At 45.6% G+C, this 23,097-nt stretch overlaps 1 protein-coding gene across 1 annotated transcript; it reads right to left on the bottom strand.

Annotated features, from left to right (window-relative positions):
* Positions 1–1,233: 1,233 nt before the first annotated feature.
* On the bottom strand, positions 1,234–16,256 carry LOC104284105. Its single transcript, XM_009882391.1, has 3 exons — positions 15,795–16,256; positions 1,747–1,863; positions 1,234–1,374 (listed from the first exon to the last, which is right to left on the bottom strand). Exons 1-3 carry the CDS (start codon positions 16,254–16,256, stop codon positions 1,234–1,236), a joined length of 720 nt encoding a protein of 239 aa, XP_009880693.1.
* Between the last annotated feature and the right edge of the window lie 6,841 nt (positions 16,257–23,097).

The raw sequence follows: 23,097 nt of genomic DNA, 5'->3' as shown, positions 1-23,097 counted from the left end.
TGTGCATCTCCTGGCAGTGCTGTGCCCACCCTCGCTGGTGTGCAATGAGCAGGGACCAAATGAAACGCGGGCCTTGGGTATCACGATGCTAACAACCTTCCAAGGGACAATGCAAAGAAATAGAAGAAAAGCTGGAAAAAGTGATTTCCTGAAAAAGAACCAAACCCAAGCAAGTAAGGTCTTGGGGTTAAAGACTATTATTGTAGCACTAAGCATCTTTCCTTCCTCTATTTTACGTAGAAAACTTCCAGCATTTCCAGAACTGCCATTAAAATGAGCAAGACCAAATGATACTCCGTTTTGCAGTCTCTCATACTGCTGACGAGTGTTGAGCCCTTTAGCGTGACTCTGAACACAAAACTTACCTGTTGGATGTCATAGCGCAGTAAGTGGCACAGACTTGCTGATGAGCCCACAGTGTTGCACCAGTTGTAAGGCTCTTCTTCGCTGGTGCAATTTTTATCTTCTCAGGAGAGGTAGATGCTATACTGGTACATGTTACCACTAGTGAAGGCAGAGCTACACTTGTGGTGTCATCAAAATAACTATGTGATTAAAAAAAGAAACTTGTCTCTTGACATAGTTATAGTGGTAAAAAAAGTCCTATCTATGGAGGGGGCATAATTCGGAAATTGGGCTGAAAGCCTCAAACAACCCCTTCTTGAGATCTCCAGTGCTTTGGGAGTTTTGCAAATATTATATTTGAAAATAGCCTTCCTGTAGTATCTGAGTTCCTCCACTTCCAATCCCAGCAGATAGTGTGGAAGGGGGCAGAAATGTAATAGCAATAAAAAATAGCCATGGCTGACAATTATTTTGATCTTCTGAAAAAGCGGGGCGGGGGGGATCACAGAGAATTTTCTTCCTTTTATTTTTTTTCTTTCTTCTTTTCATTTATTTTTTTTTTCTTTCTTCCTTTCTCTCCTTCTTTCCCTGCCTCCTCCCTCCCTCCCTCCTCTCCTTCCCCCACCTTATTCCATACCCCTGCGGCCGCATCTCGCCACCCCCACCCCTCCACCCCCCCTCAAGCCCTTTTCAGCCCCTCTCGCCGCATCACTTTTTCCTCTTTTAATTCCTCCCACCTTTTCATCTCCCCCCCTAACCACCGCGGGCCGCCCGCCGGAACGGCGCCCCCCGCTCAGCCTCCGCGCTTGGCTTGGGGCGGTTTTAAGGCACAGAAACGGCTTTAAAAGCGCGGAGGGGCTGCGCAGCCGCTCCAGAGCAGGGCCGGGCTTAGAAAGCCTCATATACACTGCTATCTTCGGCGTTTCCTCCGCACTCCGCGTCCGCCACCCCCGGGGGATGCAGCCCCACGCTGCGCCCGGTTGCACGGACGCAGAGGGGACTTCGTCGCAAGTTCCTGCTGGTTTTCTTCTTTGGGAGGATGGGAAACAACGTTGAGTTGAGCATTTCAGTTACAGTGCTGTGAGCTGGGCTGCAAAGTGAAGAGTTGGTAAAAGCCTGTGAAATCTTGTTTCAACCCAGGCTGGTGCACATCAACTTCTGAGAACCTTCCCGGGTTGTCTCTTCCCACCCGGTGGCCAAGCCCAGGTGCAAGCCTTGGGTTGCCCACAGGAGGGATCAGCCAAGGGGACGCAACAGAGTCCTCAGTGAGGACCACAGGTGGCCCTAAGCGCTCTGGCAGCTGAGGTGCTCCCCGGCTGGGCCCACCAAACGGGTGGCAGCTCTCAGCTGTCATCTCTGCGTGCCGCAACTCCTCCTCTGCAAAACAGCAATACCTCCCACCGCCTCCCTGACGTGGAGCAGTGAGCAGCAAACACGAAGCCGCATGCTGAACTGAATATCACGGAGCTGCTCGTACAGTGAACACTGTCCGTTCCGTGCGTGCAGCGGAGCAGGAACCTTCAGATAAAGAGTTTTTAGTCATGGAATTAAAAGCTTTCACATTATCCCTGCGCAAAATGGAGTGAATTAAAGGACTGGCAGGAAAACTTCACTCTTCTTTCCATCGCTTGCTTGATGCCACTGCCGTAACATCACTCTTTGCACGCCGTCCTTCTGTAATGGCCACAAATAAAGCAAAGAGAGAAACCAGAACATACTATGGTGGGGTACAATTATAAAAGAAGTTTTCCTGGAGCAGCTTTGGATGCTTTGTGTGACATATTTGTCGCACATGCAAATTTGCACATAACTAAACACAAATTTAGCAGCAACCTCTGAATTGTCTGGATAGGCTCAAAGTGACAGTCACTTCTAAGCAACAGGACAGTCATCTTAAAATTGTTAAAAATACTTGATTTTGAGCTGTGGTGATCGGTCAGATATTGCACATTTAGCCTGGCATTAATCTAGGACCAAGTATTTGGAGTTGGCTGTGAAGAAAACACACTTTAACATTTGACAAACAGGCAGCTGGGCTTGTTTGAAGCTGGTCAGCAATTTGGAAGGCTAAAGCAGTCCCAGAATAGGGATTCACGAGTGCAGGTGCGCTGCTTAAAGGTGAATGACAGATGAAATTGATTCCAGGAGTATAAAAAGGTTACCTAGATGATGATAGGACTGGTCATAGCACCTTCTGGAAAAAAATTGTTCCAGGTTTCTTTTCTCATTTACATCTCAAACTATTTCAAGCAGCTAAAATAAAATGCAGGGCAGTTGGCATGAGATTTATTTAGGAAAAAAATATTTACTGAAAAATCATTAAGGTTTTCTTCTAATTTATTTTTTCAGTCTTGAAGTTTCATCAATATTTTGACTTTGGAAATAAAATTCAAGTAGTTCTACACATGCAATAAAAAGGGTGTGCATGTACATTTTTATTGCATTACTATATACATTTTCTATTTTCCTGGACTACTTTGCCCCATTTGTTAACCTGAGCCTCATGTGCTGAGGGTAATAGGAAAATACTTTTATCAGATAGAATCGTTGACACATTCATGCTCAGGGTTTCTCTGCTTGTTCAGCTTCGTATTCACTTATTTCCTGATGTAGCAAGTGTATCCCGTGCTTGAAACCTGGCATGCCGGTGGGAAACGTCCCGATCCTGTAGACACTGCTGTAGGAAGACCCAGTTGAAACAATGGAGTACGTGTTTGAGCAAGAGCTGCTCACGTGAGTATGGATTTGAGTCATCAAAGCCCAAAAGGACCGGTAAGGAGGAGGAAGCTGTTTCATCCAATGCCTGGTAGCAGGAGATGTAAATACATAACCCAGATGAACAGGCTGACTTTTGTGGCTCATATGCACAGTAGTTGTGCTAAATTGGGTGGTATTATTTGGAAAGCACAACAGAAAAGACGAGAGGCATACGGGGGAGCTCTGAAACACAGATAGTCCGGAGCAGGATGTTGGGGTGGGTATATGAAATCACAGAGGTGCAAACAGTGTTTGTTCTCCATCTGAACCCAAAGTGGAGCATCTTAGCCTAAAAAAAAAAAAAAAGAAGTCAGCTTTTAGGTGTGGCAGCAGTGTGTGTGACGCATGAGCTGGTGACATAGCTGGCCACTGAGCAAGGTTGGCGACTTCTGGGCAGCAGGTTCCCTTGCACTGTCCCTGCTTCCCGTGTGGGAGGCAGGAAGGCACAGTTCAGCCTATTCTTTCCGATGCTCTGATTTTCATCTGCTGCACAGTGAACATGACACACTGCAGAGAGCAGCTCTCACCTCAGCTTGAGGTGTCCACCCATGGCGGGGGTCCACCAGCCTGCCGAGGCCACGGGGTCGGGCATGCGGTGAATCCCCACCCCAGGGGGCATGTGGGATGCTCGTATCTTCTGCGATGCTTGGTCTCGATTAAGGTATGATGAAACAAGGCCTCAAGCCTCAAACGTGCCGAGGGGTAACTTGATATAAACGTGCAGCTGCGCTGATCTCCTGAAAAGGGGGCGAGTTGCACATTTTGCAATTAGGGTGAGCTAATTGTATGTGCACAGGCGGTTGCCACAGCTCAGCTGATGGGTGGTAACTTATTAAACCACCGTAATGTGAGCACTTTGAGTCATGAAACCATACCCAAAGTGTTTGCAGACTCAGGGCCTGAGAACCCATTGCCCTCCCATTCCGTTGCACCGTCATCTCGAGGACAAGGAGAGGAATTGAAAACCTGTGCTGTATAGCCTGATGCAAAATTAATTTTCCCAAGGGATTCTTAAATTTCTGGCCAGAATTTCAAAGAATTAACAATGTTTTCTTTTTAAATGACCTTGAAGCAAAATATTCATTTTAAGTGGGAATATTTGGGAAAGAAAGAGTTCTGGAAATTTTCAGCATAAACACTAATTCTTGTAAAAAAACATGAAGAAGGCCTAAATTTCCCCTAAGTATCTGGGTCTTGTGTTTCTTACCTGTTAGGGATCTCTGCAGTCCCAGAGCCATCCAGAAGAGAACCTGTCCGATTTGGTGGAACTCTGGCCGCAGTATTTTTTTAGATGCAATGTACTTTTAATCTGTAGCGCTTGCTAGTTTCTTAGAAGCTTGAAGAGAAAATTACCTGCCAAATGCTTTCGTTCCTCTGTACTTGGTCATTAATTTTGTGCGCACAAGCATGTGACTGGGCAAAAAGAGTTGAAATCAGCCTGGGGTTTTTGTTGGTTTGGTTGGTTTTGTTTTTTTTCCTGAGCCTTCCTGATGCCAAAGCTGTTAGGAATGCTGATGGTGTGAGCTTTGACCTGCAGAGCATAGCTCAGATTCTGGCCCTGGTGAAGTCAACAGGATCTTGCTATTGATTTTCAGACCAACATTTCAGCGCACTGAGCTGGATACAAGTGAGAGGCATAGAGAGTCCTTGGGGAAGCTTTTCTTTTAAACGACTTTTTAATGAAACTGGAGATAAAAGCATTTGTGCTAGGGGCTAATGCCCTGCTGAAGGAACCGGAACACAGACCCTGAAATCGGGTGCTTGGGTGTGATAGCAGATAGAGTGCACTAATAGAAACAAGTGTAGAACACCAGGGAGTGACCTGCCTAAATGGTGAGACATAAAGAAACAGCTCCTCGCAGCCAGGGCGAGAGGCGTCTGGGCTCCGGTGGGTGGCTGTCACACCAAAGTGTATGGGGGGGAAGGGGGGGACGGGACGGGGACAGTGGATGGAGGGACGATGGCATCTCTTTGTCCTCTGCAAAGCAGGTAGACGTCAGGGCTGCAGCTGCCTTCAGCCAGGTTTCCTCCTCCGGCCTCTCTGCTGGACATGTCTCTCTCCTCCGAGGGGATAACAGAATCACACAGGATCACAGAACGGTCAGGGTTGGAAGGGACCTTAGGAGATCACCTAGTCCAACCCCCCTGCCCGAGCAGGCTCACCTAGAGCAGGTTGCACAAGAATGCGTCCAAGTGAGTTTTGAATATCTCCAGAGAAGGAGATCCCACAACCTCTCTGGGCAGCCTGTTCCAGTGCTCTGCCACCCTCAAATAACTTTAGAAAAATTGTCAAAATACTCATTTCACAGGACTTCTTCAGGCCCCCATCCTTCCACTGTGAAGGGTGGTGCCAACAACAGTAGATACACACTGACTAATACCTGTGTAGGGATAAGTATAACACCTATGTGTGCATCCCTTCTGTTTATTTGCTGTCTGCCGTTATGCTCAGCGTTGCCCTGGAGATCACAATATTTTGGCAAACACCACCATGTTATTCTCCCAACAGAGCCCTTTTCCCTCTTCCCGTGAGGGAGGGAGTCACACTTACAGGAAAAAAAAGTGATATCTGGTGCTGGCCTGAGCTTCGTGTTTTTTCTTCCCATTTCTAAATGAATCCTAAGCTGAGACATCCCATGCAAAATTTCAACCCAGGGCAGTTGTCTGCATTCACACTAAGAACCAGTGAATAAGTGTTTTGAGGTAGCCTTAATTATAGCTGTGAGAATGACACCAGTGTAACATTTAACGTGTGAACATAAAATATGGCAAATCAATCAGAGTATGGAACCACACTCGGAAAGTATTCAGCTGATGATGTTCACGATCACACATTAAAAAAAAAAAAAAAAATCACATGTGGAAATTCACTCCTCCAGCCAATGGAAAGAGATACTTTTCTATCTCATAGTCTACAAAATTCCCTCACCCACTACCCAAATCACAGTTAAAAGGAGCTTAATTTATTCTTTTTCAAAAAAAAAAAAAAAGAAAAAAAGTTTTACAAGCCGTTATTCCTGCTCAGCAATCACACAGACATTAAATCTTATTGCAAAAAGAGGGGGGGAATGCCTCTTTGCAGCATTACAGCTGCAGCTGTTTGACAGAAGTAAGTGACTTCATAAACCCTCCTGATTTGGCAGTAGGAGTGCAGGGTTTTATGCTGTCTGCTGCACAGTCACAGGGGCTGAGAAAGCTCTGCAAAGCAATCTTCACAAATGTTTCACCTCAGTTTATAAATACCTTTGCTTCACCGTGTTAATGCCTCTTTTGCTTTGCTTTCCATTCACCTCCACTGGATCATCTACCAAGACCTTTTATTGCTTTAAAGTGATTGATCCCACTGGTCCCACATATTTTTCTTCTTTTTTTTTTTCTCTTTTCTCAACGGAAGATACTGCACCTTCACCTTTCCAGTAGTTTGTTGGCTTATTATGGTAAAATGCAGTAAAGATTTAGCAGACTGTCTTTATTTGCAGCATAATCAGGCTGTATACCTTCTCATGAAAGAGTCCACACTTAAGCACTGTATTTCCTCTGTCTCTCTCAAGTGTCCACGCCATAAAGAATCACTTCAAAACACATTTTCCTGAGCTGTGATGAAAATACAGAGATTTCTGATGGTTGTCTTCTCAGCCTCCACCTTTCTGTATTCATTTTGAGACCTTATTATTTAAGAATGAATTCCTCTTCCTCCACAGCAACTTCTGGAGATGTTCCCAGCTCTCATTAACATGACTTTGATATAAGTTTGATATGAGAAGGCTATTCATTACTTTGCAGGAACACCGTCTCCATTGGGAAGTCTTCACTGATGTAAAGTCTCCTGCTCCAGTAAAATCTCCAGGATTCACCTTTCAAGTTATCTGTTATTTTTATAGGACCGTAACAGCTCATAGGCCTCGCTCGTTCCTTTGCCAAGCAGCCTGCTGTTTCACATTGCCAGGAGATTTTGCAGGATTTGTCTCAGAGCAGATCGGACTGGGATGTAAGAATCTGAGGGGAAAACTGCCAATGAACATATGAGTTTCTCAATGATGGTCTTCAAACACTGGTGGGCTTCATGTAAGTCTCTCTCCAATTGTTGTCCCTCTCTTTGTAAAGCCATATGACTACAGATGTTTCTAAACTCAATGCTATCCTAAAAGCAAAAGCAAAAAGAAGTGAGGGAAAAATAACGCTCCCCAAGTTTCCTGGGCATGATTTTTTAAGCAGAAACATCCTAATCATGAATGTTCATCTCTGATTTAGTGTGAAACATCTTCAGTTTTGAGATACATGTAGTGTAAGCATTACGTCATAGAATCATAGAATGGTTTAGGTTGGAAAGGACCTTGAAGATCATTGAGTTCCAACCCCCCTGCCATGGGCAGGGACACCTCCCACTAGACCAGATTGCCCAAGGCTGCGTCCAGCCTGGCCTCGAACACCTCCAGGGATGGGGCCTCAACAACCTCTCTGGGCAACCTGTTCCAGTGCCTTACAACCCTCAAAGTGAAAACCTTCTTCCTAATGTTTAATCTAAACCTGCCCTCTTCCAGTTTAAAGCCATTCCCCCTTGTCCTATCACTACGTGCCCTAGTAAAAAGTCCTTCCCCAGCTCTCCTGTAGACACCCTTTAGGTACTGGAAGGTGGCAATAAGATCTCCCCGAAGCCTTCTCTTCTCCAGGCTGAACAGCCCCAACTCTTTCAGCCTGTCCTCATAGGAGAGGTGCTCCAGCCCTTGGATCATCCTCGTGGCTCTTGTCTGGACACGTTCCATCAGGTCCATGTCCTTCTTATGTTGGGGACTCCAGAGCTGGATGCAGTACTCCAGGTGGGGTCTCACGAGAGTGGAGTAGAGGGGCTGCAAGCTGTCTTGGCAGGAAGCCTTGGGTAGCAGTTTCACCTACTCACTTTTAAGGGGCAATTTCTTCCCTAGCCATCAGCAATTAATTTCTTTTTTTATTCTGTTTCTACCAGGCAGCCCTTTTGTAGCTGTCCTCAAGCAATTCAACTCCCCCTACCCTGACAGGCAAGAGTAGGATGTCAGGGAAATGTTATAGCCAGATGTCTCTGGAGAGCTCCCAGTGGCCTCCAAGTGGACTTTGTGGCAGCAACCCTCACTAAAGGATCACTTCCACGCAGGGTCCCTCATCTATGATGTGACTGGGATCAGCAGTGAGGCAGGTGACTTCGACAGCTCTGCCCGTTGCACACCGTAACAAATTAAGAAGACTTCCCAGTCCCTCAGATGTGGCATGGCCGGCAGCATGAGAAGTGCTGCTCTAACACCTGCCCATGCTAGAGAAATGCTCTGCATGGGACAAATATTCCTTATTCCAGTCAAACCAGCATCGTATGTTGCAGCTCATGGAAATCCCTGCCTGCTGTGTTTGGAAAAAAGCCCAGTGGAGCCAGTTTTCCCCTAAGGACCTGTAGCACTGCTGGCTGTAGGACCTTGCCTACGGTAGGGGTGACCTTCTGCCTGCCACTGAGCTGGGCCAGAATAGGTTTGTAAGCACTATAAGGGGCTGCACATCTACTATGCACATTTAGACAACTACTAAAAGAAAACATTCCCTTCTACCCCCATTTGCTCCTACACCTCCCTAAAAGAGGTGTAGAAGCAGATGGTAGAAGCAGAGCTGTAACTTGCCATGGTTCCCCAGCCTGGCTTGCTCCAGGAAAGGGCTGTGTCAGCACAAAGGGAGGAGCATTTCAGTGCTGGGAATGAGGATTTGGAGGGGAAGAGGACAAGACATCTTCTTCTGGCAGCAGAATCAGCCTCTGTCATCCTAAAATCTATGTGCAGATGTGGTCTCAGTCACAGCCTATGCCTTCACAAGGTCTCACGCGCAATGAACGCTCCAGGACAAGCTGTAGGGGACAGGGGAACCTTCTTCTGTCACGTGTGGTACACACCAGATTTTGGCACCTCTTACCTCCTTCACTTGATGTATTTACTCTTTCAGTTAGTAGCAGCCTGTGCTTTTAGCTGAGAGGAAATTGAGTTTTAATGTTATTCTTAAAAGCATGAAGGTTCAGACTTATTGTGGGTTTTACATTTGTTATTAAAAACAACAAAGAAACCAGTTTTAAAAACTCCGTTTCGCCTAGACAACCCCAGCTTCATAATGGTAACAGCAAAATGGATTTGCAGTTGAAGGATTAAAATGCGGGTTAACATCAAAACCAGTGCTGAGTGAGCGCTCCAACCAGCAAATAGAAGGCATTCATTATGGGAATACTGAAAGTAGCCATCCAACACCATTCTTGGGCCCTTAGGTATTGTACGATAGTGGTTGTGGGTCTGCTGTGGGCAAGATGAACTCATTGCTCTGTGCCGAAAAGCCAGGGAGTCCTGAGTCAGGAGGTTAGCTGAAAAGCAGCCTTTTTCACATATATTTCCAAAGTTTCCTTTTTCAGAAAGATTTTGATGTTTCCTTTGAAGGTCACCTTTCAAATCTGTTCTGTAAAGTTGCCTTAGGTATAAAATCCTTACTCAAATATATTAAAAGGTCAAATAAATTGCACTAAGTAAACACGCTGGCTTTGCTAGCTTTTGCAGGTGTCCAGCACATGGGAGCTTTAGGATACATGACAGAGAATAAAAACTTGACTTATCTCTCTCCTTTCAGTAAAAGTGGGCAGTAACTTACTGAAGGAAAAGAAAAAGTTTCAGCCTAAAAATTCTTTCCATTTCAACTTCAGGAAACAGGGGCCTTGTGAGCTGAACTGATAGAGAGCAACAGCTCCTGCGGTACTTCGCCATTTAAGAGAAGGTAACAGGAATATTTGCAGAGATTTGATTCTAAGTGTTTTCAGTTGCAGGACAGGAGCAGATCCTCCCCGCAGCTTTCATTTGTCAAGATCCATATGTTTAGACAGATGAGTTAATAAAGAACCTCCCCCAGAATAAAAACAGCATGGCCTACTAGTTTCAAGGCTCTCTAATTTATGGCTTAAAATTTTCCACTGCTCTGGGTCTGTTTCATGCAGTCGTCACTCAGTGGTAGCCTGAAGTTTCAGGATGTTTCTGATGGCCCAGCTTTTATTTTTGAACCTTAACATAAAATTGATACTATCCACCAGGTTGCTTTGCATTTATGAAGAGGCCACTTTTATAAAGGCTTCTTTAGAGAAGACACGAACTGCCTTCGTCCATCTTTTATTTTACTCAGAGATGCCAGCCTGACCCATCAAACAGATTCCTACAGCTGGCTCTTACAGACAGCTGCCTTTTTCTTCAGCGCACTCAAATTTTAGACCCCGGCCTGCTGCCAACCCTCAACATTTTTTCTTAATCTCCATGCACCCTGGTAGACAAAATTTCCACTGAAGACAGAGTGGCAGTGGCGGTGCCCTGGTCCAGGTGCTGGATGCTTTCCATGATCGGCGGGCCAAAACCTGGGAGTCAGAGCTGGAGTGCCAGAGCTCCTAATGTCCATTCCTGGTAGCTCAGCACCTCTACCCCCACTGACGTATTTTATATTTTTCCAGTATAAATTCTCAGGATAGCTCAACTTCTGGAGGAATAAAACAGTCATTTTAGAAAGTGATTCCTGTGTCATTTCTTGGGCGCATGAAAGCCTACGCTGGAGTTTTTTTCCCAGAGGCTCTGCATGTGGTCAGTGGGGAGCAATAGGAACAGTTTATTTGACCCATCTTAGATGGCTGTTATAGGATGAACTGAATCTGGAGTGCCTCTTTCTCTCTGATGACCCTAAAGGGAACACAACTTGAGCCGCTCAGTCTTCAGGAAATCTCCCTGGGGCAGATTTCAGAAAGAGATTTCAAATTTTCTGAATTCAGATTTTCTGAAAGAGTTGGGGCTGTTCAGCCTGGAAAAGAGAAGGCTCTGGGAAGATCTTATTGCGGCCTTCCAGTACCTAAAGGGGGTCTACAGGAGAGCTGGGGAAGGACTTTTTACTAGGGCATGTAGTGACAAGATGAGGGGTAATGGCTTCAAACTGGAAGAGGGCAGGTTTAGATTAAACATTAGGAAGAAGTTTTTCACTTTGAGGGTTGTAAGGCACTGGAACAGGTTGCCCAGAGAGGTTGTTGAGTCCCCATCCCTGGAGGTGTTCAAGGCCAGGCTGGACGCAGCCTTGGGCAACCTGGTCTAGTGGGAGGTGTCCCTGCCCATGGCAGGGGGTTGGAACTCAAAGATCTTCAAGGTCCTTTCCCACCTAAACCATTCTATGATTCTACGGTAAGTCCTGCCTCAAGTCTGTAACCATCTCTCATCTGTTCTTTTCTAAAACACTTGCATTTGGAAGTGCATATCTCCTAAGTGCATATCTCCTAAGACATGTACCACCAAGAACAGTGGAGTTAATACTTTCTTGCAAAGTTACTATTCCTGTGGAAAAAAATAAAAATAAATAAATCCCCCAAACCCCTAGTGTAGTTCATTCTGTGGTTTGCTGCTGCAAAGCCTCTTTCTAACACAGCAGGTGCAGATGCATGTGGAGTACAGCACTATCATATTAATAAAATGGAACCACCTAAGCATATTTCCTCTGAGCTTCCAGAAAGACCTCAGAGGCAATTCCTCACTTGAAGAACTTCAAATCGTCTGTTTGTCAGTATGTAAAAACATATCCCCACAAACGAGCATTGATGCCTACAGCTTGTAAATAACTTTATGAAGGGTGAGGCAATTTTTTCCAGGATCACCCTTCATATTAATTACTTTAAAAAATGTACATTCAAAGCTATTAGGTCTGGGAACAACTTCATAATATCAGTGGCTGCAAAATGAAAAACATGCATGCTGGCACATTTGTTCAATCCGTGGTGGCAAGCAGGGACTCTGCTGCTGTTTTATGCGAATTCTAATGAAAGCAATTTATCTCGTTTCCGTCACCCCTAAGCCATTATTTATGAATCAGTCTTCAGATCTCTTGCACAAGGAAGAAGGAGTCACTTTGCTACTGAGCACCGACCTCTGATTTGTATCAGGAAATCAGCAACCAGAAAGCAAGCTTATCAACTACCACTAGAAATGTCATCTAGCAACAGCCACCCGTTCCATATTCCTCCCCCAAAAAGTGCGTGTTCCCCAGGTGAAGAGCCCTGGGCTTACAGGGTGCTAAACAACCAGCAGAGCTGTCGGCAGAGCTGCACCACCCCTCGCTGCTATTCTCCTGAGGAGCAGGACATCTCCAGTTCTTCGGTTCACCTGTGGCCAAAGTCAGCGATGCCCCGATGCTGGGCTGTCCTTTGGCCTGCAGTGAACTGGTGTTTTCTGGTCTGTTCCCCAGGGATGGGTCTCGGTATAGCAGGAAAACAAAGCCCGTAGCTGGCTCTGCTGTGGGCAGGCTTAGCAGAGGCACTGCACCGTCACCTTGCCTGCCGGCGGGAAGCCTAGCGAGGCTGCCTTCATGCCATCACTTGTGTGCCGGTGCTGTGACTCGGTCTGGGTACAAATGAAGTGCCACCGGGCTGATTTCACAACAACTGCACTGTTTCACCCTCACAGGAGATGCAGGGCAAAGCGACTGCGGGAGGATGGGCAGGCCTGCTGACGCTGCTCCTTTCGGCAAGGAGCGCTGAGACTGCCGCCCCAACCTTCTTCCTCTGCACCAGCAAGAGCAGCGGCACTGTAGCACAGGGGCAGGAGAAACTTGCACAGTCAGAAGGTTTTTTTTATTATCCCGCCCTGCCAATCTGGCACCTTTAAAGACACTATTTTCTTTTCCCCCTTAAAGAAAATACCATGACTGTTTTGCAAATGGGGTGGCTATTTTAACTTCTTAGCGTGATTTATATTCCATTCCCTGCTGGCTGCCGTTGGGATTGGCCCAGTCCAATCCGCTACACATTTCTGATTTAGTACCGTCCTCGCGACCCCTCGGTAACTTCGGCGCAGGAGACAGGATGTTATCAAAAAGCTGGAGTAATGCATAGCTGCACCTGAGCACAGCCAGGGCAAGCCGCACGCTGCTATTTCGGGAAGCTTTCATACCTTGTATTTTTCCTTTTCAAATGCACTCACATTGCTGCTTAAAATACAGAATCTCTGTTAAAAAAAAAATAAAATAAAAAAAAAAAAAGGCTGTTCTGTTCGCTTTGGCAGCGTGTAATTAGGGGGGAGAGAAAACATGGACATTATTACAGGGCATCTTTGTGGAGGCCGAAGTGTGTGTGGGGGGGTGCTTGTGGGTGCGATGCCAGTGAACAGCTGGTCAGGCAGCGGGGTGACATGGTCACCTGGGTCCCAGGACCGGGGAGAAAGAGGCGCTTCATCCTTCCCCATCTTCACGCGGACCTTTTGGCTAAGGACGCTCTTTGTAGCTGTACTACAGGGCAAAACCAGTAACGGAGTGCTTGCTGTCGCTACCAAAGGGTTTGCTCCAAATTCTCGCGAGGATGTCACTGTTTGTCAGAAATTAACACCCAGCTTTTAATTGGTGGGGACTAGCACTGCCTAACAGGCACTGGGACGCAGCAGAAAGAGTTGTTCTCAGTGCCCACAGGGAATGGGCTATTTCAGTGTTGTCCTTCCCCTTCCTTGAATCTGTTTTTCCTTTGAGCCTGTGTCTGTCTGTTTTGGGACCATTTTATAGAGTGATTTTTGGAAACAGTTCAGCTGATAAACCGATACCGATACCATGAACCAATAAAATGAAAACAAGGAACAACCACAAAATAAACAGAAAACAGGAAAGTCAGGGTTGTCAAGAAGGAACTGAAAGAGACATGACTGTAGCAATAAGTGAGAATTATCAAATATTGACTGGTAGTATGAGTGAGTGTGTCTGAGACATAAACCCAGATCTTTCCTTCAAAAGCAGTGAGTGGAAGGACATGCTACCAAAGGCTGCCATTTTGAAGGGACTTTGGCCAACTCATTGGCTTACAGCTTCTTTTTAAGGGCTTGTTCATCTGAATTTATGAACAGGTTATAATATAAATGGATCCCTTGGAATCCAATTTACTTCAAAATCAAATCTGCAGCAGTGAAACTACTCGCAATTAAAGGAGTCGGTTATCCGTGACGAAGGGTCTGAGGAAACTTAGTGCAGAATTTATGTAACCTCATTGTAGGAGGTAAGGAGGGAAAGTCCCAGAGCTCAATGGGCCATGATAATGGGTTTTCAGTGAAAAAAGGACCTCACTTAGCTTCAAGTAGAATAGGAAAATCAGAATCCAAAGTGAACTGTATTCCCAGTGGTATCTGAGCACATGCTTTCATACAAGCAGATATTAAAGTAGTTCTGGGAAAGAAGAGGAAGAAAATAAAACTTTTGTTGAGGTGGCTGTATTTCATCAAGCTAGCATTTGTTTGTACAAAACCCAAATGTCATTAGCCTTGTTTATTTTAAATTACAAGCAATGAAGAAGTCTTACTGGAAAACTGGTATTGCAGAATTCCAACCTGTCACTGTACCTCATTTTTGAAGAATAATGTCTAAAAATTTTGTTTGATTTTTAACACACTTTTTATGTCATGCATAGCTTCCAATATCGCCCCTTCCATCTCTAGGTATATTTATTCGTAGTGGACTCTAGATGGTTATTCCTGGAAACTGAAACTATTTGGACCCAAACGTTCAAAGGATGCTTCTGATTTTTGGTGACTGAGTTTATGGGTGAGTTGTGTCTTGACTTGAGATAGCTTGGATTTGATTTTTAACAAATTGTGAACTATCACAAAGCCAGCTGGACTCTGTACATTGCTCTAACACACATGAAAACAGTATAATGCAATATCTCAAATTCATCACCAAGGGACTGAGAAACCAGATGTCATAGCAAAATTTTGTTCATAAATATTTGCCCACCACATAAGACTTTAAGGGGTTACATCTTTACTGCTTCGGTATCCCCCATCTTCCTACATTGTGCCGGTCTGGGCTAGGAAGGTTGGCATGAAAGTAAAAGAGCAGATTTGAGATTTAGTTCATCTGGTCCACAAATTGATGTCTACTAATAATTGGGTTTCTTTGGAATGCATGTTTGGTACTAAAAATTGGATAAGAACTGCCATCTTCTTCTACATGGTGCACCCAAGACTCATCATAAGGTAAAGACCTTTTGGGCAATGCCAACATAAACTGGGAAGCTGGAAGAATCAAGACATAGGAGACATATTGAACTCCAAATAGTCAATGAATTGCAAGCCCATACCTACGCTTTTTCTTAGACTTCTTCCTGGGGGAATATGCATAACCATTGTATTTAATGGAAAATTGAGGGGTTTATTCACGTATATGTTCATTGGGTCTTATATGCTGGATATATAGTGTGTCAATCTAGAACAGCTGCGGGATCTGTGGGTCAGTCACGTTTCACTTTCAGGTTACTGGTCATCTCTGCATCTTGGGTTGGTTTTTGGCTCTTTTAGAACTGGTGAATAGCTTTTTAGTTTAAGACTTTATGTGCATTTATAGAAATTTAGACATATAAAACTGGCTTCTGAAAAAGCCCTAAATAATCTTTCCAGGCTACTCAGCATGTCAGTAAGACTTCATTCTGCCAAAAAGTGTTTTTATCCCCTGAATCCCTGTGATGCAACTACCCTGAACTGTCAGTAGCTTTCTGTTTTGCAGGCTGTAAGCTTAAATTACTTAACTGAAAATTAATGTAAATGAAACTCTTCCAGTCCGCTTGGCAAGAGCCAGCACGTGCAATTATGGGTGCAGTCCACTGCCCTTCTGCCAAAAGCCCAAAAGAAGTGTACTTCTGTCTCTCTCTTACTTACTTTTGGGTGGAAAGAAAGAGGATGCTGCTGTAGGAGAGGGAGCAGGAGAGTCTGTTCTACTTGTATGAGCCGAGAAGTCGCTTCTACTAGTCGGGACATCTTGCTATGCAGAGCCATCTCTCGAAGCGTCTCACACCTCGCCAGCCCTGGCTGGGTCAGCCTCTCTGGCCTGGGTTCATCTGGGCTGAGACGAGATAGGTCTCCACTCTCTTCTCCTTCCTTGGGGCTTTTCCCTGGGGCTTTTCTCTCTTCCTCCAACTCCTGAGCCCCACCAGGCTTGGACACCTCCATTTCCTCTCCCGGGCTGTGCCAAGCTGGGCCAACGCTGCTGGAGCTGAAGGTTTGAGTGCAGGAAGGCTGTGGGAGGCTGTGGGGAGGATGGGGGGCTGCGACAGCCCGGAGTGTGTGGAGAGCCCCTGCTTGGTGCCTGATGGACACCAGCAGAGCAGCTGGACTGGCCATCAGCCTTCCCACCGCCCTTCCCACTCCAGACCTGGGTGCGGCTTTTTAATCCCAGTTTGGCCCCTTTCCTCCCTCTTCCCTCTTATCTCTGGCCCTGCTGTGGGTGGCCGCCCACCCCACCGGCATCTCCAGCCCCCACCCAGGCTGGCTTTGGCAGGTTGAAACCTGCGGGTCCCCAGGAGGGATGGGTGGGGAGCAGAGCTCGGAGCTGCCGAACTTTTTGGATGAGATGGTGTAAATCCTCCCGTGGTCCCTGCTGGGACTGGGCTTGCCACGGCTGGCCCATTTGAGGGGATGGGGTGTGCACGGAGTCAGGTCTCCGGAGGCTGTGTTATAAAGCTCACTGCTGAAGGATTTTACAGCATTTTTCAATGTGTAATTTAAAAGGAGAGAAAGGGCCCAGGAGCAAAACCTTTCATTCCAAACCCCTTCTGGTTTAGGGGATATTCGGCATGGATCTGGTTGATGCTCCTGCATCCCACGCCAGGTGCCTCCCAGTGACACCCATACTGAGAGGCAGAGACCCCTGGAAATGCCCAGCTGGGTCCAACCATCAGGGTTTTCCCCAAAAAAGCTATGGCTGCTGATAAGTCAAAACTTCTTAGCCTACCCTCAGTTTTATTTATTATTATTATTCACAACCCCAAAATGCATCAAATGCATCCAAACCTGTCAAGCTGACAGTATCGCGTTTGGAGCACAGAAAAAAAGAAGGAAAAAAAAAAAAATCTCAAGTAGGAAAACAGTGGGTTGGAAACGGGAAGGCTGAATGAGCCCCACCTGAAATAACTCCAAAAAAAAGGCATTTCTGGCTTTGGCAAGTCAGCCAGAAGGATCCTATATGTTTTTGTATATGGTTCCCAGAGGACTTAAAACTGTAAGATTTGATGCTAAACCTATTTCTGTGCTGTGAAACCAGGGACAGCTGTACAAATATTTGCTGTTTTTAATTAAACCTAACATTGCTACTTCCTTCATTTAAGTTAGGTCAAAGGACTGGCAATTTTATGCTTTGATAGATGAAGAAAAACAGTTGTGGGTGTTGTGTTTTAGAAATATGTTATAAAATAAGAAGTCTGAGGGAAAAGGCCTCAGAGGCTATAATAGCTCTACCCTTGTCCTTTCTTCTCAGAGATGTTTTCCTTGTCAAATATTTTGCCTTATCCATATAGCAACTGTTTCTACTGTAATTCTGCTCATTATTTTTCCTCAAAAGACTTTTATCTAAACTTTCCATTTGCTCCCTAGTTAAACTTTAGGTAGCATTCACTCAGCTTTGTGTTCTTTATAAATGCAGATAAATCCGTTTTGTTAGGGGGAAATGAGGAGGGACTCTTTGGACAGCAATTCTGTCTGGAGAAGTGCTGGTCTTCTGCTCCTCAGAGCAGGAATTTACTGTCACCGTCTCTTCCAAAACCAGGTGTATCGATCCCATCTCAGGGCTAAACTATCAGTTCAGAGACCCATTTTTTTGGTCACACAGCAAAGACCAAAGAGCACCAAGCTGGGACTAGCAGGGGAAAGTTCTCATTTCAGCTCCACGGCTGGTCTGCTGCTCGTCCTGGGGCAAGTCCCTCAGTCTTCCAACATAGGAAATGAGGATAATGATTCTGACTCCCATGGTGATATGTTCTGGGACCCACGCGGTAAAAGACACAGGTATTAGAGATCCTTGGGCTTTTAGAGCAGGGCAAAGAGGACTTACAATTATGCAGGAATTTTCCCCAAATTATCTTTTTGTCAAAAATTCTGGATTCATGAACGTGCACTGTCAGTTGCAGAACATCCATTTTCATCATTTTTTGTTTAAAAATTGTGAAAAAATGTTTAGAAAGTCAGAATAATACATTTAAAGACCTAAAGTTTCGAAGTTTTCCTTTATTTTTCAATGTATTTTTTTAAATGAGACTTTTTTCAGTCTGCTTTTAAGCCAAGGTGTAGACAACAGGCACAAAGGAGGAGTAAGGTAAGTGTTTTGCTTGTGTTGATCCGTATTTTGTGGTTTGGGTTGGTTTACATTTTAATTTACTAAAATTTTTGAGATTTCAACTTTTCATCCTCAGTGAAAGATCTCAGTTTTTCTGTGGAAAAATAAAACAAAACCACCATTTCTTCTCCTTTGGTACATGTAATGGAAAGAATGGAGAGATTGTCCTTTCTACCTAGTTTGTTATTTCTTCTTTAAAAATCATGTCTTACTGTGCTGAGTGAAATTAATATTCTAGGATTTAAACATCTTCAGTATGTTCTCAGTAAAATTCTTCGTTATTATTATCAATGTTAGCATTATATTACTACTACCAGTAGTTTTATTGTTGCTGTTGTTGTGGTGCTAAGCATTCGTATTGATTAAGCTTTTTTTCCTAAAGGTGTAAACATCATCCATCAGTTGATAGACATCTGTCAGCAGACAGACCTATGTTCTTTCCTACAGGGGACTCTCAGATGAGCCTGGCACCAGTGCAGGACCCATGACAGGCACTCAAACCAAGCTGCAAATGAGGTAAAAGAGCAGAGAAGTGGCTACAGGAGTGTGGAGAAGAACACAGAGATTTGCAGTTTATCAGCTTGCTCACTTTCTAAGTGCTAGTAATACGGTCTTCTTAGGTGGTCTGAAGTTTTGGGATGGATAAATATTTTATAAAACTTATGCAAAAGCAAAAAAACCTCCAAACCTTCTAGCAAACCCTTATCAGGAATTTTCTTAGAGAAATATTATACATGGACAATTGCAAAAACGGGAAGCAGAAGACTGTCTTTCTTTCCAACATCTGCCTCCTTCATTGTTTATCTATGAACCATGTTGAGCCCTGAAGATATTGAGCCATTGGTCAAGTAGAGAGTAAACCAAGAAGAGATATATCATGACTTACTGCTAAAGAAATCATATGCTGTGACATCTACCTGCGTTACCTCTAGTACCTTTCACCTGATAACTAAAACCATGGCAGAATGGGTCTGTTAACTGCTTTTAACAGGGTTCTGGTGTGTATCCATAAATCCAGAGGTTCTCTTCCTGACACTGCTGCTGTCCCATCTGCTTTGCCGAGTATGTGTGAAGGGGCAGAAATGGATGTAGGAGCTTTTGCCCCCCGACTCCAGGGCATATAAGGAAAAGCCAAGTTTGTCTATTCTGTAATTCTGCTATAATTGAATGTGTTTTTACAGTCAATGAGTTTTTCTCAATGAGTTAACCATCCTTTCAGAAAAATAAGATGAATAGCTGCTTATTTTAATCTGGCAGCACTTTGAGCAAATACAGCATTTTTTATGTCCCATGTAGCTCAAGGCTGAAAACCCAAAGAGCAAGAAAACTCCTCTCCCCCCGCCTGGCTCCTTCCAAAATGAAAGTCAAGGTTTTGTGGGATTCAGCACAATCCATGGGATTTATGTTGCACCTGTTGAATTCTCACAAGAAATATCAATTAAAATATTGTGACTTTGGAAGGAACATAGGAAATCTGTGGGGAGACTCGAGCTCCGTGGCTTTTCTGCACCTGCAGCGGTCGGCCGTCCCGGCTCAGTGCCTCTCGGGTAAGGAGGGGCTGCCGGGCTGGTGCCACGCGCCACTCCGTCTCCGTCGGCGCGTGGGGAGAAGCCCATTTCCCCCATCTGCGCTGTGCTCACTGTTTCTTGTTTGAGTTGGCACCTGCCGACAGTATTGGGATGATGAGGCCTTGCAGACATAGTGCTGGAGCGTTTGGTGGCGCAGATTTGAGATGCTCTCGCTGCCCTCGAGTGTCTGGACGGGGAAGGGGGAAGGGGAGGCTGAGATCTTTCAGGAATTAGCTCCAAAACCCAAGCAAACCTGATAATACTTTTTAAAAAGCTGGAGTGGCTGTGAGTCTGTAAGCCTTTGATCCCGTCTGGTGACAGTGGGATTTACCAGGAATGGTTGGGTTCTGCACTGCTGTTGCTGTTTGCACGTTACAGTGCTGGTGGGATGGTCCTGGTGGAGCAGGACCTTAGGGAGCACCCAGGCTCGGGAGAGACCGCGTGTCCAGGAAACCTGCTACATATGTTCCTAGAATGCGTTGATCTAATTTGAACTTGATTAGGTTGTCCTAATCATGTCTTTTTGGTTTTAATTTTTTTAATGTAAATGTTATTAAGAGAGCTCTGGACTGTTGTGGACATAGTATAAACACTTATAAAATATATAAGCGCTTCAAGGCAAAATGTAATCATGGAATGATAAGGATTAAGAAGAAATTTGTCTCTGAGGAGAAGGGAATTGTACAATGTCCTTTCAGCGTACATACTGCACTATTCTTGGGAGAGTTCTGATGCTCAGTATGGGCAGAGGACAAACACATAGTCTGATCCACCAGACTCACTAAATGATCTGGTGTGGTAGCTTGAGCCTGGCTGGATGCCAGATGCCCACCAAAGCCGGTCTATCACTCCCCCTCCTCAGCTGGAAAGGGTACAGAAAATATAATGAAAGGCTCATGGGTTGAAATAAGGACAGGGAGAGATCACTCAGCAATTACTGTCATGGGCAAAACAGACTCAACTCAAGGAAATTAATTTAATTTATTAATTTATTGCAAATCAGAGTAGGATAATGACAAAATAAAACCAAATCTTAAAACACCTTCCCCCCACTCCTCTCTTCTTCCTGGGCTTAACTTTACTCCTGATTTTCTCTACCTCCTCCCCCCGAGCAGCGCAGGGGGACGAGAAATGGGGGCTGTGGTCAGGTCATCACACGTTGTGTCTGCTGCTCCTTCCTCCTCAGGGGGAGGACTCCTCACACTCTTCCTCTGCTCCAGCGTGGGGTCCCTCCCACAGGAGACAGTCCTCCATGAACTTCTCCAATGTGAGTCCTTCCCACGGACTGCAGTTCTTCATGAACTGCTCCAGCATGGGTCCTTTCCACAAGGTGCAGTCCTTCAGGAACACACTGCTCCAGCATGGGTCCCTGATGAGGTCACAAGTCCTGCCCGCAAACCTGCTCCAGCCTGGGCTACTCTCTCCATGGGTCCAGAGGTCCTGCCAGGAGCCTGCTCCAGCACGGGCTTCCCACAGGATCACAGCCTCCTTCGGGCATCCTTCTGCTCCAGTGTGGGGTCCTCCACAGGCTGCAGGTGGACATCTGCTCCACTGTGGACCTCCATGGGCTGCAGGGGGACAGCCTGCCTCACCATGGTCTTCACCATGGGCTGCAGGCGAATCTCTGCTCTGGCTCCTGGAGCACCTCTCCCCCTCCTTCTTTACTGACCTTCATGTCTGCAGGGCTGTTGCCCTCAAATATTCTCAGTCTTCTCTCTGGCTGCTACTGTGCAGGGGTTTTTATCTTTAAATATGTTATCCCAGAGGTGCTACCACCATCACTGATGGTGTCAGTCTTGGCCATTGGCGGATCCGTCTCGGAGCTGGCTGGCATTGGTTCTGTCAGACATAAGGGAAGCTGCTCACAGTTGCTCACAGAAGCCCACCCTGTAGCCCCCCCCCCGCTACCAAAACCTTGCCATGCAAACCAAATAAACCTGGATTTATAAAATTCACTGCTACAATAGGTAGTTTTTAGGGCAACCCCTGCGGTTACCCACCATACTAGAGGAAGGGTTTCCGCTCTCATCTCTTACAGGTCTGGCCTTACTGTGAGCTGCGAAGCTCTTTGGGGAAATGATGTATTCCATGTCTTCAAGCTGTGCTAGAAGAGGATTCAATGCCTCACAAGGGAAGGAGCCTGCAGAAGGGAGCAGCATTGTGTAGCCCAGACATTCTGTGAAATGCAGGTGCTGGACTCCTGGCCTTGTCCCCGGGCTCTTTTGGCCTGGGACAAAACATTTAGTATAGTCTATACAGTGTAACGGGAACAAGGATTTGGAGCCTGCCAGTTGTCCCCAAAACAGGCAACTTGTCTGCCTCAATTGTGGCAATGGGGGACCACATTCATGGTCTCCCCCAGGGAGAAGAAAACAGTGGCCACAATGGAGTGCCTCTTGATGAATAAGAACAGGCAAGAAAGCTGTGAAGTGTTTCCACAGCCTCTGACCATTCTCAACTAGAGGCCTTTTTTGTGCCTCTGATGGTATTTTTGGTTAGTAATCCAGAGCGGACCCCTCTCCAAGTGCTTGTCCACTCTCCCTTCAAACCCATGCAGCCAGAGTGTCTTTTGGCAACAAAGCCCATTCCTATTGCTGCTTGAAGAATCGTTTCCTTACATTTGTTTTCAACCTGGCTCCCTTATAGCCTATCGGTCTTGCACTGGAAGGGACAAGTGAGTAGTCAATGCTTCTCCATGGCAGCCAGTGTTTTGCAGACCTCTACCATATTTCCTCTACCGCTCCTTTCCAGCCTCTTCCCATTCTCCTGCTAGACGTTAGTGTCCCCATAGAGGGCCAACTGGGGTTTTCCCTTGTCCTGAAAGCATAGAGTCAGCCCAGTTCACCTACAGAATGATGAATACCTGAACTGGTGTGGGTGGCTTAGCACTGGTGCAGTGGAGACAACCCAGGTGGCCGGTTCTGCTGGCTCAGCTCTGGGGTCGGGACTCTGCAGCCAAGGGCCAGGCGCAGCATCTGGGCACTGCAACCTCTTCCACCAGCGTGGCTTTTCCTGCGGCAAATGCTTGACCAGAATGAGGTGTATGTTCCTAGGATACAAATACAAAAATATTTTCACTCTCCTACGTGTCATTCTGGGGAGACGTTCTGCCCTCAGAACCGACCTTTTTGTATAACACCAACTAAATACACATTGCACCTAAGTGGAGATACTCTGTTAGAAATAAATGTGCTTATAAGCATTTGGAAGTGTAAAGGTGATATTTATAAAGTGACCAGAACACCCACTATGCGCTGCATAAGCCAGTGAAAATAACAGCTGCTGA

Source organism: Charadrius vociferus, unplaced genomic scaffold, assembly GCF_000708025.1.
Source record: "Charadrius vociferus isolate BGI_N301 unplaced genomic scaffold, ASM70802v2 scaffold263, whole genome shotgun sequence".
NCBI classification, from domain to species: Eukaryota; Metazoa; Chordata; class Aves; order Charadriiformes; family Charadriidae; genus Charadrius; species Charadrius vociferus.
This window is presented reverse-complemented; position numbering and strand designations above follow the sequence as displayed.